The sequence below is a fragment of the Lucilia sericata genome, unplaced genomic scaffold, assembly GCF_015586225.1.
Source record: "Lucilia sericata isolate MDLA Ls3-8-SP2 unplaced genomic scaffold, ASM1558622v1 Contig001062F_arrow, whole genome shotgun sequence".
NCBI classification, from domain to species: domain Eukaryota; kingdom Metazoa; phylum Arthropoda; class Insecta; order Diptera; family Calliphoridae; genus Lucilia; species Lucilia sericata.
The window spans coordinates 13,519-27,993 of NW_023995039.1; the positions used below are offsets into that span (position 1 = coordinate 13,519).

The window sequence follows — 14,475 nt, forward strand, 5'->3', positions numbered from 1 at the left end:
TAACTTCGCCGGAGTTGAAGATAAACTATTCCATGCCGGTAATTCAAATGAATCAACATTTTAGAACATTTTGATAAAGAAATTTCGCCAGTAATTCGCATGCTGGAATCCAGCTTAGTTATCAGCCTTGTAAAAAATATAGAAATTGTTTGTCCATCTTGATTTTGTTTAATCTAGAATCCTATTTGCCCGATTCTATAACATAACGTGTACCTTTTTGATTAAAAGTTTTTTTATTTCATAATTTTTAATTCAATATATGAATATGGGAGTTGGAGATTGATATTATCGTTAGATTTGGTGGGCTTTTATATGAAATGTTGATCGGACTCCAAATCCATTAAATCGAAACTAAGATTTGTTGATATTGTTCCCGTTTTACATAGAAATTCTTTAAGTAAGCAAAAACTTTGAAGTTTTTCAAAGAAACTTGGACAGAACCTCAGTCTGAAAATTATTTTATAAAAAAATTCAAAACAATCAGTTTTTTTCCAAAAAAAATTAACAAAATTTCTATAGAAAATATGGCAAATTTTCTCAAAAAAGGTCAGAAAAAAATTTTGAATGTTCCAGTTTCAATAAAAATGAAGTTAGGAGCTAATAGAACACTAAATCTAACAAATTTTCTGTAAAAACTTTTAACCAGAAAATTAATATTATTTTTTCTATAGAAAGTTTCTAGAGTTATTAAGACATATGTATATAAAACTAAATTTTTCCAATTTTTGAGGTCAAAAGCCCTATTCGGGGGTCCGGTTGTATGGGGGCTGGGTGAAATAATGGACCGATTTCAACCATTTTCAATTCATCCTTGGACCAAGTGAAGTTCATGTTTCAAATTTCATCAAATTATCTCAAAAATTGCGACCTGTAGAGTGCACACAAGGTTTACATTGACACAGACGGGCATAGCTAAATCGACTCAGAAAATGATTCTAAGGCGATTGGTATACTTTAAGGTGGGTATAGGACCAATATTGTTATGCGTTACAAACATCAGCACAAACCCCATATACCCTCCCCACTAAAGAAGTGGTGTAGGATATAAATATACCTATTCTCTGGAAAAATATCGCATAGATATCTATTGTGAATAGGTGTTTTTTAAGGATTTGTTGATTTGGAGTGCAAAAAAAAAGCATTTTTTATATACATATGAATATAAATATCAATTCTGTAGCAAAATCTCTTTTTGTAATAATAAATAAAATCCAAATTTTGCTGATAACCTAAAATCTATGTGTTTTATTATTATTAGTTTACCGTTATAATCAGTTTGTTTACAAAATAATTAAAATGTATATAATATGTTAATTATATAAACACTTATAATTCAACACATTTAATAAGACAAATTTCAATATGCAATCTGCTTGTAGTTCGGAAAAAAGTTCAATCACAAATTATACTTCTGGTTCAATCTTTGAATGAAAAAAATTCAAATGTATCAATTCCACGTCGGCGTCGTAGCGTCATTTACATTTTCAAATGGAAATTCTTGCTGAGCTCGGCAAATTTGCTGGGATCGACACACAAACACGTACATTTCTTACCGGTCAATTTTGCTGAGATACCCCGCCTTTCAGTACCACCTCAGCAAGTTGCAAAGTTCATATAAAAAAAAAAACGGTTATTGAAATTTCCGTTGTGGTATCATTTTGCAGTGAATGATTGAATTGACAGAACAAAAACAAATGTTGAAGTTCTTTTTGTAAACAAACTTATTATTTTGATTATTATTAACAAATTTGAGGCATTTAATAAATAATTAAAGTTTTATTTAACTGCAATGTTAATTTCTAACTAAATACAAAACGTGTTAGAGAAATTACTCGCCTTTAAAAATTAGTTATTTATAATACAAACATCAATGGCGGCGCATAATTAATAAAATTACAAGATATTTGTGGAATTTTTTAAATAATTATCAATATGGAAAGTGCAATATCACCATCCTTTAACTGTGAATTGTGTCACAAAAATTTTGTCCAAAAATCTTCTCTCAATCGCCACGTTAGGGAGCAACATTTACAACCAGGCTTATACCAGTGCAAACAATGTGGTTTAAGGTGATTTGCAAGTTATATAAATCATTTAAATTTTATTACAAAAATTTAAAAATGAACTTAATTTTAATAGATTTTCCAAAAAATACAATCTGCAAATGCATATTAAAAACATTCACACAAAAACTTTGCAAAAAACTAATAAATACTTTAAAAGTTCAGATGGCAAACGAGAATTTACAAATTTGTCTAATTTAAAAGCTCACAACAAAGAGTCATATAATAATATTGAATTAATTAAATCTTCCAATCCTCAAGAGGAAGATGTACTAGAACCAGATGCTCAAACGTTGGCAGCAACTGTTTTAAAGGAATTGAAAGAATTACAAAAAGATATACAACCAATAGAAGCGGCAGAAGAGAATTTAACAACTGCCACAGACTTTGGAATAAGGAACATTGTTGTTAAAGATAATTTATATCCCTCAGGACAGTTTAAACAATTAAAAGTACAAAGTATTAAACGTTTCGATGGATTTTCCTATTTAATTTGTGAATTCTGTAAAAAGGAATTTAAAAAATTATATAATTTCTTAAGGTAAGGAAAGCTGGGTTAGGAAATTAGATTTTAAATTGAGTTTGGTTTTGGTTTTCAGACATCTCAGAACTCACACCAAAATACGACCTTTTATTTGCGTTTTATGTAAGAAATCATTTCCCACTACCGCTCAGTTAAAAACACATTGTTCCATTCATCGTTTACATGAAAGTTTTGGATTAATAAGGAAATTTTATCAATGCCCCAAGTGTAAAGAAGGTTTTAGTGCCAGACAACAATTCGATAAACATTTAAGGTGGGCTATTTAGCAAATTATTCATATAAAAATATATTACAATAACAATTTTTCTACAGCTCCTCTTTAACCTGTAGCCAGTTAACATTCAAATGTCCACACTGTGGTAAAACCTTTAAAACTTTGAAAACTTTAATAAACCATAAACATGGCGAAAAGGATAATGAAATAGATTTACTCAAGAAAATATTACCCATCCCTGAGCCGGTCTCGGGGGAATATGACTGCAATTTGTGTGGTTTAACGTTAAGTAGTCAAATTGTCTTAAAACAACATGAAAACAGACATGCAAATCTATTTAAACATCAATGCTTGGAATGCCAACAAACATATGCCACGCAAGCGGCTTTAAGGATACACACTAAAACTCATTTAAAGTATACAAGTTTCAAATGTCTTTATTGTAGCAAAACATTTAAAACAAAACAAAATTGCCGCCAACATATGATAACACATTTGAAAATGTTAATAAACACTAAGGAGCAAAAGGAAAACTTGTTAAAATATCCCATATTTATAGGAAATGAACAAACACAAAACGAACAAATGTGTATAATAAAAAAACAGAAATCAAAGATTTCACAAATAGAGCCAAAACTTTTTAACGCAAAGGTAGAATTCAAATATAAATGTTCCAAATGTGATAAGACATTTCGTTATAATGCCTGGTTGAAAAAACATTTCAACTATAAACACTCTAAGGAAAAGCCCTATGAATGCGAAACTTGTAGGCACAAGTTTCGTTCAAAACAATCTTTAGACAACCATCAGTTGGTGCATGCAACACAGCGCGTCAAACATACTTGCCAAGTGTGTGGTCGTCTATATGCCTCTAATAAATCTCTAAAATTGCATTTGAGAATTCATACACAAGAAAAACCCTTCAAATGTAATAAATGTTCCAAACAGTTTCGTACTTCTGGTCATTTTATACAACATTGTAAATCAAATCACAAGGAATAAAGGTAAATCGTAATCTTTTTATTTTAAAATATATAAATATTGATTTATTCATAATTTTTGATTTCACTACATAAAGTAATTAAACTAATTATTTATTTTATAAAATAAATAATTAAAAAAAATGTTCAAAATTATAAAATTCATTTCTTTGAAATATGTATGCATTACTTAAAAGCTAAAAATAAAAGAGAATCCGTTTTAAATATTTCAATACAGGAAGATAAATTAACGACAGTTCAATTTAGAAATATATATATATAGGAATTTAGGTTTGATTTTACTTTATACACAAAAAGCTAAAAAAATCAGCATTCTCTTGATTATATATGAAAACCGGGCGATAAACCATAACTAAATTGGGCTTCTCTCTCTTGACTTTTGGCTAAACTGGCTAATCTTTGACGTTTATCACTTAAAATAAAATCATCAATATCATGATCATCCATCATTTCGGAATCACCACGTTTGCGTGATTTATTATTAGTTTCGGGTAGATCATCATCACAGTCACCAGCTTGATATACCAAATAGATGGGTGTTATGTATTTGCTGGACCTAACATTAACAATTAAACAAAATTAATAATTTTAATTACTTTTGTTGTGAGAAATATTAACTTACATTTTCAATAAATAGGGATCAAAGGGAAAGAAAGTATCCAAGGTTTCTTCGGGTGTGGCGGTATCATTGGCATATACTGTAGCCAATTTACGACGAGCATTGCGTTCCAATATCGTATGACAATAGGCCAATTGATAGGCTCTTGTTACGCCAGCAAAAGCAGTGGCCACAGCCGGTAAGCAAACTCTTAGAGGATTGAAATTACACGTTACCATGGCCGATAAATGTAATGATTGTAAAAATAATAAACCTGCAATTGTAAGAGATTATAGGGATTCGACTTTTTGTTAATGTTAAAGTTTTATTGTACTTACTTTTCTTATCACTGGTTAAATCTTTTGATCGAAAAGCTATTACATAGAATATAGCTTGACATACAGAGAAAAATACAATATTTGCTTTGAGAGAACCATTCGAACGGTATTGATCACAACCTTGTATGTATTGATGAGCCCAAGAGCACAGTTCTTTTAGGTAGTGTTTTAAAATGCTGAAAATAATAATTAAAACGTTTTTTATTTTCGTAAAAACAAACCATAAGTATATCTATCTATCTATCTATCTATCTATCTATCTATCTATCTATCTATCTATCTATCTATCTATCTATCTATCTATCTATCTATCTATCTATCTATCTATCTATCTATCTATCTATCTATCTATCTATCTATCTATCTATCTATCTATCTATCTATCTATCTATCTATCTATCTATCTATCTATCTATCTATCTATCTATCTATCTATCTATCTATCTATCTATCTATCTATCTATCTATCTATCTATCTATCTATCTATCTATCTATCTATCTATCTATCTATCTATCCATCTATCCATCATCTATCTATCTATCTATCTATCTATCTATCTATCTATCTATCTATCTATCTATCTATCTATCTATCTATCTATCTATCTATCTATCTATCTATCTATCTATCTATCTATCTATCTATCTATCTATCTATCTATCTATCTATCTATCTATCTATCTATCTATATATCTATCTATCTATCTATCTATCTATCTATCTATCTATCTATCTATCTATCTATCTATCTATCTATCTATCTATCTATCTTTCTATCTATCTATTAAATAATCTTTTGAGTTAAAATACTTACTTTATACTTATAAACTTTGCACGAGCCAAAAAACTGGCCATATAACCCACAGCTGTTTGACGTATAACAGACGAACAATTTGGATTTCTAATTTTATCCCACAGCGAGGCTAAGAAGGTTTCCGCCAAATTTTGCTATAAAAAAATAATAATTAAAAACATTAACAGAACATTATTGTTGCATTAACACTAACCTTTAAACTACAAAAATAGAATATAACAAATTGTGCATGATGAGTATTGTGTATGGGTAAAATAACTTCGTCAAAAGCTTTAATTAAAATTTTTAAAAACTTCAAAGAATCAGCTAGCTTTTGCTGTCGTTCATTATCCGTAGCATTTAGAGTTTGTTTACTTTTCTGTTCTAAAAATTCAAATAATTTCAACATGCAAACATCTAAAGTATGGGCAATGGCGTGTTTCATGGGTTCATCAGTTTTAGCGGTCTCTACAGTTATAAAAAAGGCAAAATTATTAACAAATGTATAACGTTAGTGTTGAATATAGCTAATTACGTTTTTCACAATCATCCATTTCAAACATTTCGGGCTCTTCCTCCTCATCTTCACTCTCATCATCATCACTGTCCAGCTCTTCAATTTCTGAACGTGGAGCATGAACATCCAAAATAACGAATCTTTAAGAAATTGAGAAATTTTTTTTTTAAAAACGTCGGATTATTTTTACCATTTTAACACTTCTCTTACCTTTGCATTATTAATTGTATGACATATTCCGAAAATATGGGTTTATATTCTAATAATTTCAATAAATTATACACATAACCTACCACTGAGTAGGTAGGCCTTTTGTAATACGGAAACAGGGCTTCAATGGCTGTTAGAGTAGCATCAAAAGCCATGGGTATAGCATTCAAAATACGCTCTAGTATAAGATGAACTGCCTGCAATTCTACTTGCATTTCTTTGCTAGGTTTATCATTATACCAATGGTCACTGTTGCTTTCCACAGGTATCCATAATTTTATTAACTTTTCTATGGCAAATTCCAGATATTTATTGTGTGCCACCACCATACCCAAACAAAAATCGCCATAAGCTTTTCGACATTCTGCTGACCTTTTAGTCCATGTTATAGATAGTAGTGCTTCGACTAGTGGTGAAAATTTGGGACTTAATTGATGAATTACAGTGTAGGCATCATTAAAAATACGCAAGAACTCTCTGTCCTAAAAAAAGTTATTTAAAATTTAGTTTAAAAAACTTAAGTAATATAAAATTACAGAATAAAAAATTAAAATATCCCATAAAGAATCTGTTTGTTTTGTTTACTTCATTTCCTGTACTTACCTCCAAATTAGTTTCAGTTAGAAATGCAACAAATTCCTCCATTTGATCAAAATTTTTTCTCTCTTCTACAGCGATCACCACTTGTAAAAGTCCCTTCTGTTGTGGCATTTCAAATCTTACTTTATTTATAATGGCATTTTTAGCTTTATCTCTTTCAGAAGGTGAATATGTCTTCAAAATTGAAGATAAAGCGGTCCGCGAAGTTTTGGCACTATACACCGACATATCCGAATTTAAAGCCATCTTCTTGACCAGCAAAATATAAACTTTTATAAAGGCAAAAGCTTTTTTTATAATTTCACAAATTGTTGCACTTAAACTTTCCAACTTTATTTCATGAACTTGTTAAATTTTATCTCCCCCTCAAGGGTTTACAATGGGCTCACAGCTGATTTGGTTCCGCAGCTATTTGCGTAGATTGTTTTGCTGCTGCTCTGCCAGACGAGGTTACAAAATGTTTCCTTATTACATAAATTTAAGAATTTTACTTAAAACAGCATATGTTTTATATTGCAAAATAGTTTTACTACGTTGCAATTTTTATTTTATATTAATTTGTATATCGAAAAGATTTAATTTTTATTAATTTGTAAACGTGTGATTCAATCGCGCACGTTTTTTTCATTTTTCTCTAATAAGAAGCAGAGATCGGTGACGGCAAACAATAACAACGTCGGTGGCTAGCAATAAAAATTACGGCGTTTTCCTAAGCCGGCTAAGTTTTTAGGTGTTTATTTTTATTTTTCAACGCAATTGAATAATGAAGAGATGCTTTGTAAAATTCCATTGCTAAACGTTGATAATATTGATGAAGCACATTAGTAAAAGCAATAATTATCCAAAATTTTTTCAAAATTAAAGATTTACCAAAACCTTTTTCTCAAAATTTATCGAAAAACGGTAAAACAAATTGACATCACTATTTGCTATTCAACATAGAATGATAACACAATAAAGAGAACTTTGTCTGCCATGCTACCAGATAAATTTTCAAAAAATCAACAATTTCACGAGAAATTTTAAAATATTTATTTTAATTCTAAAAAAAATAGATAATAATAAATTCTTAAAATTTTAATTCAAATTTTATCACTAAATAGTATCTTTTAATAATGTAAGAAGAAAAACATAACAAAGTTAAACATATTTATGTAAAATTCGAAAAATGCTGAATTATATTACTCAAAATGAAACCACTTTGGATTTTGAGTAATATTCTCTAATTATTTTTAAAGCGCCTTGGCGACACATCAAATTGTTTGACTCAAACGGTAAGTTTTTTGACTGTGTTAGTAAAAAAACTCACACCGCATATATAGTACATGTGAGTTTTTTTCACTAACACAGTAAAAACCTACCGTTTGAGTCCAAAAATTTGATGTGTGGCCATGTCGCTTAATATTTTAAAAAATCGACAGTCTCTGCTATTTTTGAAACATTAAAATGAAAATAAATCGTCCAATCTGGCAGCATCGGATGCAGCTGTTTATTTTTTAGCGTCTCTTATCTTTGAGCACGTTTTTGTACCTGAAAATATAATAAAATACGCTTTATTTTTAATCAAATACAAAGAAAATGTCCTTATTTGTGCTTGATACTTCAGGTAATCAAGATTTGCTAGCTGCAGATAGTCTAGCCAAGCCAAAATATGACAATTCCCGAAAGCGCAAATTGTTAAACGAGTCCTCAGGTTTGGGTCTAGGAGACTTTGCTGCTGAACTTCAAACAGAGGTAAAGGAGGAGGAAAAGAAAGAATATGATTTCTTTGGTAAATTCTTGAAATGTTAATATATAAATTTGAAATAAAAATGTTGATTCTTTTAGGACTACCGCCACCCACTGTGGACGTTTCGAATATCATTGAAAGCACTTTGGCGGCAACACGTAAAATACCCTCTAAAGTGGAACAAGAAATGGACTATGTGGTACAAAAGTCAGATGAAGCTTTATTAAAAAAGGGACAGCCTAAACCTAAAATAAAGCGCCTGATAGATTTGGATCACTCAGATTTTAATGAAATGACCGGGAAACGAGATGATGTGCAAGCCTTTAAGCCTAGTATCGAAAAAGTATTGGCCAATTCGGAAATGGTGCCTAATTTAGAACAACTTAAGGAACTGCCAAGTATAACAAAAAAGAAGCAAAGAGAATTGAATAGGGTAAGTCCTCGTCATTAATATATAACATTCATTTGGAGACAATGATGAAATATTCGACATCTTAAGCTTATTTTTATCGAAAAATAAGTTTAGTCCTTGACCAATATTGTTTGAGGCATTTAACACATCTTAAAAGACTCTTAATTAAGTTAAAGCAAAGTGGAAAAATATAGTTTCAGCCGTTGTAATCTTAGTGATTGTTATAGAAGTGTCAAGCAATTGCTGTAAGGCCAGCGGTATAGTAAAATCTACAAAAAACCTCCATTAGACTGTTGTTTGTTGTAGAGTATTTGGCAAGCAATTTAATTGGGGTTTTATATTTCAAAAACGCAATGAAACTCTTTGCTTTACACTTAATAATAACAAGATGTAAAATGTTTAGATATTGGTTTAAGGCAGATTGATGACATCTTTAGTAATCTGAGCTAGTAGGAAAATATTGCAAATTTATTTATTTAAAAATATATCATTAAAATTTATATTATTTTCCTATTAATTCAAGGTGGAGCGTTCTAAAACTAAGGGCAAGAACTGGTTTAATATGCCAGCCACTGAAATGACCGAAGAAATGGAAAATGATTTAAAAATCTTACAAATGCGTTCTGTATTGGATCCCAAACATTTCTACAAGAAAAACGATTTAAAAGTTTTGCCCAAATACTTTCAGGTAATTATTTTCTCTTATCTTTATACCTATAAAGAAATATTAAACATTTCCTTGTTTGTTTTTAGGTTGGTACTGTACAACATTCTCCCTTGGATTACTATAATGAGCGTGATACACGTCGTAATAAGAAACATACACTTGTTGATGAACTGCTGGCCGATACGGAGGCCCAAAAATATATTAAGCGTAAACATAAGGAAATTATGATAACAAAACAAAAGTATGCCCATCGTAAAGCCATGAATAAGATGAAGAAACTAAAGAAAAATAAAAAATAATTTTAACTTTATTTATCACAACTTTTCTTTTAAATCTTTGGCTTGTAATTTTTGTAAAATTTGTTCCGCTAAGTTGTGGAAACTTTTAGCGTATTGAGAATCTTTAAATTTTAACACCATGGGTATACCCTCATCACAACAGTCAGTTATATTGCCGTCTAGGGGTATTGAGGCTAAAATTTCTGTTTGCATTTCCTGCACATATTTCTGGGTGGTGTTTTTAAATATTTCCATTTTATGTTGGCAATTGCCGCAAATAGCATGACCCATATTTTCTGCCAAACCAAATATGGGCACTTGTAAAGTTTTATACATTTGGGCACCTCTTAGGGTAACTTCTAAAGCTGCTGTTTGTGGCGTGCTTACCAGCAACACACCATCAATAGGCACATTTTGTGTTAAAGACAAATGTACATCACCTGTTCCGGGGGGAGTATCCACTATTAAAATATCCAAAGGGGCCCAAATGGCTCCTTTTAAGAGTCTCTGTAAAGCAGACATTACTAAAGGGCCCCTCCATATTATAGCGCCACCTTGTTGTGTGATAAGACCCATTGATAGACACTTCACGCCATAGTTAATAGGTGGTATCATAAGATTGCGTTCATCCACCAAAGGCTCCTCATGTACATTCATCATTAGCGGTATGGAGGGACCAAAAATGTCCGCATCTAATAATCCTACCCTTTTGCCCATATTAGCTAAAGTTGCTGCCAAATTAACGGCTACTGTAGATTTACCTACACCTCCCTTGCCCGAAGCTACTACTACAATGTTAGCAACTCCAGGCAAGGGTGCTCTTTTGGGCAAACCTCTTGCCATTAGAGCTTCCTGGTGGGCGGTAGTTTTGGAAGCTAAAAAACGCTGAAAGTTTATTTTTGTATAGTTGTTGAAAGTGTTTACATCTTTTAGCAGATTACCTTTGTTATATGATAAATCGAATTTCTTAACATTTTTAATGGGATAGTATTGTGTGCAGAGCCCTGCGCCGACAAATACTAACGGCGGCGGCTACTGACACTAAATATGTCGGCGGCGGCTTAAAATCGACTGTAAGCCGGCTAAGTTTTCAACTACGTTTAGTTTTTTTTTAGTTGCATGAGAAATTATGCATAGATGACGCCAATTATTCCGAACGTTAATTAAGATTTTAATTTAATCTATGAAACATTTGAATAATCTAATAGTTTCCAGATATACAAAATTTTGTATTTAATTCATATGGGAAGTGCCAAGCCCCCCATTGAAAGTCCGCCCGTTATTCTCTAAATGTTCTTCAGTAAAATTTGAAGATTCTAGCTCTAATAGTCTCTCAGATATACGAATTTTTCTATTTAATTCATATGGGAGCTCCAAGCCCCCCAGATGAAAGTCCACCCTTTTTTCTCCAAAATGTTCAGATGAATATTAAAGTTGTTCGTGGAAAATTTGAAGAATTTAGTTTCCCAGATAAACGAATTTTTGTATTTAATTCATATGGGAGGTTCCGCTCCCCTCAATGGTAGTCCCCAGTTTATTACCCAAAATGTTTACATGGATGTTAAAGTTCTTCCAGAACAACATCATTTAAAGTGATCACAAAGAGATTGAAAAATATTCCAAAAGTTTCACTTTGAAAACATTATTAGAATGTATGAAAACTCGCAACTCTAAAGGAAGACTATTCCTATTTTAGTGGTATTTTATGATTAAAATAAGTAAGAAGTAAGAGTTATATTCGGCAAATCATATGTCGTAAAAAAAAACAAATTTCGGAAGTGGTCCGATCATTAGATTAATAAGAACGACACCGTGATTTTCGGATTAGGGACTTAAATGTGGAATTGGATCAATAATATATATAATTTAAAGTATTTTTTTTTAATTCTACCATAATTCTATCATAATGATAACTTTTGGAATGATATATATATATAAACTGATTTTCTGTAAGAGGGTTATATTGGCGGACCGATCCTCATAATTTTATTTTTCATAAATGTGGGTTTCGGTTCCTAAAAATGTTTATTTCGTCGACATCGGCATTTGAAAGCCATTTATGTGCGTTTAAGTCATTTTCTGAAGATTTCATTACATATTTTCGTTCCAACAAAAATTGTTTTATTATGGTATTATTAAGTACTTAGAAAACGTTAAAATCAATTATTGACGGGCGCAGTGTCAACTATGGCCTATAGAGATTTCGATTGATATCGAGCCCTTTTTGCAAAATGGACGTAAGCGAGATAAATTTTCGTTCAATTAGGATACTGCGTGTTTAATTTTATGTTTATATATTCAATATTTTAGAAAATTCAAAAAGTACCAGTTAAAGAACGAAAATTTACCAGAAATACTCCAGTTTAAATTTTCATTCACTCAAGTCCCTGATTGCTTAGTTTTATGTTTTTAGGTTCATTATAAAAGAAAATCCAAATAGTACAAGTTGAAGAACGAAAAAGTACCAAAAAGTCCCGTTTTATATGTTCTCACTTACTCCATGTTCAATATTATAGAAAATTCAAAAAATACCTTTTGAAGAACGAAAAAGTACCAAAAAGTTCCCTTTTATATGTTATTACTTAATCCGGGCTGTACATTCCTAAATTCATGTTTCTAGGTTCAATATTATAAAAAATTCAAAAAGTAACAGTCGAAGAACGAAAAATAGAAAACTCAAAAAGTACCTTTTGAAGAACGAAAAAGTACCAAAAAGTCCACTTTTATAGATTCTCAAGTGCTTAATTACATGTTTCTTAGTTCTAAGTCAAAAAAGTACCAGTTGCAACATCGTATTGGGAGCCCGTTATTATGTATTCATATGTATAAGTTAATAAACCAAAAACAATGTTTTATAAAAAAGTATCAAAAATAGGTACAATTTTCACCCCTTAAACGTCCGAATATCCAAAAAGTACTAAATTTATATTTTTATTTGTTCGTCAAGTTATGAAGGATTCAAAAATATTTTTTGAATGTTCTCTGGTTTAAAAGATACATGGGGTGCAAAAGAAGTACCAAATTACAGTTTCTACCCGTTAATTCCCCAAAGGGGCCGAATTTGAAAAAAGTACCAGACACCTGCCCGCTTATTTTTTAAATGAACGACGATAAGCTTTAAACTGTTTTTGTATCTTTTATAGTTTAGGAGATATGAGGTTACCGAATTTACCCGTTTTTACCATTTTAACCCCCTAATCATTCGAATTTCCAAAAATCCCGTCTAAGTGGATCTATTTGGTGGGAGACCAAGCTCTTTAGCTAAAACCGTTTAGGCTCTACGATGATGAATCAGTCAGTCAGTCAGTCAGTAACGTTAGAATTTTATATATGTACGTATGTATGTATATAGATTTCGTGCATTGAATTATACTGTAAAAACATTCTAATGTTCGACTTGAATTCAAGTTTCGTTTCACTGGAGAATGCTATTGAATTAAAGTGTAATGAAAGTGAATTTCAACACTTGAAATTTGAATGTTTGACTGAAATTAAACTTGTTTTAAACTTTAATTCCAGCAAGAATGCTTATTTGGTATAGTGTGACAACTATAAGGGATCTAAAGTCGACATAAAGCCCACAATTATTATTTTTTATTTAAAGAATATCATTTCTGTCATTTTAGATTTTCGCACACACACAACAACAGATTTTTTGTGGCAAATAAAAAATGCAGAAAACAGCTTGGCGCGAAAAATTCTAGCAGAATTTCTTTTCGCAGTCGGCAGAATTGACATCAACTGCACTTCCCATTTGAAATACACATGTTCGGTACCCTAGCCCTTTACGGTATGACATACCAGCAATGTAAAAAGGTGTAGCTCCGTTGACGTCAACGAAGCTGGTTTGATGTCAAAGCAGCGACTCGAATTAGGCGCGAAAACACGAAAATATCTGAGGCGAAGCCTTATAGCAAAGTTCTACACCGGCCAAATTTCAATGAGCGGCTTATTATTAGATAAAAGAAAACTTGCTTAAATGAAAACAAATTAATTTTATATTGTAAAATTCCACAAATTTAGCGAAAGTATTCTGTAAATTGTACAAAATATGGCGAAATTTTCAAGCCGTATTAAGCTGAAAAATTTTCGGCGGCTTTGACATTTTGTTCGGCGGCTAGACTTAGTCGGCTTAAGCCGAATCGGCGCAAGTCTCTGATTGTGTGTGCGGTAACGTTAACGACGAAAATTAATATTTAATTCACAACTTGAAGAGTATAATTCACAGTAGAAATGTAAACAAAAGCATTGCCAAGTTTTTATACCCTACACCACTATAATGGGGAGGGTATTATGAGTCTCTAACACATATAAATATAGGTCCTACAACTATACCGTTCGACTCAAAATCACTTTCCATCTGATTAGTCTTAATCGACTTTCTGACCAAAATTTATGTCCTGTAAAGGAAAAATGATTTAAAATTTTCATTTTCTGATTACATTCTGAACTTATTTTTAGATATTTAAATACAATTTGAAGGAACATATCTTTTGATTTCTTCGACAT

At 31.1% G+C, this 14,475-nt stretch overlaps 4 protein-coding genes and 1 non-coding gene across 5 annotated transcripts; 3 read left to right on the forward strand and 2 right to left on the reverse strand.

Moving 5' to 3' along the window:
* Window positions 1-1,669: 1,669 nt before the first annotated feature.
* LOC119609802 (zinc finger protein 43-like) lies at window positions 1,670-3,925 on the forward strand. The gene is made up of 4 exons (XM_037964750.1): window positions 1,670-2,069; window positions 2,140-2,604; window positions 2,663-2,860; window positions 2,920-3,925. Exons 1-4 carry the CDS (start codon window positions 1,933-1,935, stop codon window positions 3,821-3,823), a joined length of 1,704 nt encoding a protein of 567 aa, XP_037820678.1. The 5' UTR covers window positions 1,670-1,932; the 3' UTR covers window positions 3,824-3,925.
* LOC119609801 (RNA polymerase I-specific transcription initiation factor RRN3) lies at window positions 3,828-7,545 on the reverse strand. Its single transcript, XM_037964749.1, has 8 exons — window positions 6,884-7,545; window positions 6,281-6,762; window positions 6,089-6,210; window positions 5,768-6,021; window positions 5,575-5,708; window positions 4,759-4,934; window positions 4,445-4,694; window positions 3,828-4,378 (listed from the first exon to the last, which is right to left on the reverse strand). The coding sequence occupies exons 1-8, from the start codon at window positions 7,124-7,126 to the stop codon at window positions 4,144-4,146; spliced, it is 1,896 nt and encodes a 631-aa protein (XP_037820677.1). The 5' UTR covers window positions 7,127-7,545; the 3' UTR covers window positions 3,828-4,143.
* Window positions 7,546-8,319: 774 nt separating this feature from the next.
* LOC119609808 (deoxynucleotidyltransferase terminal-interacting protein 2) lies at window positions 8,320-9,998 on the forward strand. Its single transcript, XM_037964760.1, has 4 exons — window positions 8,320-8,651; window positions 8,708-9,042; window positions 9,545-9,709; window positions 9,775-9,998. Exons 1-4 carry the CDS (start codon window positions 8,459-8,461, stop codon window positions 9,985-9,987), a joined length of 906 nt encoding a protein of 301 aa, XP_037820688.1. The 5' UTR covers window positions 8,320-8,458; the 3' UTR covers window positions 9,988-9,998.
* On the forward strand, window positions 9,148-9,473 carry LOC119609816. Its single transcript, XR_005231954.1, has one exon. It is a non-coding gene; the product is annotated as a small nucleolar RNA U85 (small nucleolar RNA).
* LOC119609809 (iron-sulfur protein NUBPL) lies at window positions 9,942-11,006 on the reverse strand. The gene is made up of 2 exons (XM_037964761.1): window positions 10,908-11,006; window positions 9,942-10,851 (listed from the first exon to the last, which is right to left on the reverse strand). The coding sequence occupies exons 1-2, from the start codon at window positions 10,938-10,940 to the stop codon at window positions 10,003-10,005; spliced, it is 882 nt and encodes a 293-aa protein (XP_037820689.1). The 5' UTR covers window positions 10,941-11,006; the 3' UTR covers window positions 9,942-10,002.
* Between the last annotated feature and the right edge of the window lie 3,469 nt (window positions 11,007-14,475).

Excerpts from the sequence above, each read along its gene's own strand:
- LOC119609802 (XM_037964750.1), top strand. The coding sequence starts at position 1,933 with ATGGAAAGTGCAATATCACCATCCTTTAACTGTGAATTGTGTCACAAA. Across the intron at positions 2,070-2,139 it reads TGCAAACAATGTGGTTTAAG|ATTTTCCAAAAAATACAATC; the intron begins GTGATTTGCAAG and ends TAATTTTAATAG. Across the intron at positions 2,861-2,919 it reads CAATTCGATAAACATTTAAG|CTCCTCTTTAACCTGTAGCC; the intron begins GTGGGCTATTTA and ends ATTTTTCTACAG.
- LOC119609801 (XM_037964749.1), bottom strand. The coding sequence starts at position 7,126 with ATGGCTTTAAATTCGGATATGTCGGTGTATAGTGCCAAAACTTCGCGG. Across the intron at positions 6,763-6,883 it reads TAACTGAAACTAATTTGGAG|GACAGAGAGTTCTTGCGTAT; the intron begins GTAAGTACAGGA and ends AACTTTTTTTAG. Across the intron at positions 5,709-5,767 it reads TCTATTTTTGTAGTTTAAAG|CAAAATTTGGCGGAAACCTT; the intron begins GTTAGTGTTAAT and ends ATTTTTTTATAG.
- LOC119609808 (XM_037964760.1), top strand. The coding sequence starts at position 8,459 with ATGTCCTTATTTGTGCTTGATACTTCAGGTAATCAAGATTTGCTAGCT. Across the intron at positions 8,652-8,707 it reads GAAAGAATATGATTTCTTTG|GACTACCGCCACCCACTGTG; the intron begins GTAAATTCTTGA and ends TGATTCTTTTAG. Across the intron at positions 9,710-9,774 it reads TTTTGCCCAAATACTTTCAG|GTTGGTACTGTACAACATTC; the intron begins GTAATTATTTTC and ends GTTTGTTTTTAG.
- LOC119609809 (XM_037964761.1), bottom strand. The coding sequence starts at position 10,940 with ATGTTAAGAAATTCGATTTATCATATAACAAAG. Across the intron at positions 10,852-10,907 it reads CGATTTATCATATAACAAAG|CGTTTTTTAGCTTCCAAAAC; the intron begins GTAATCTGCTAA and ends ATAAACTTTCAG.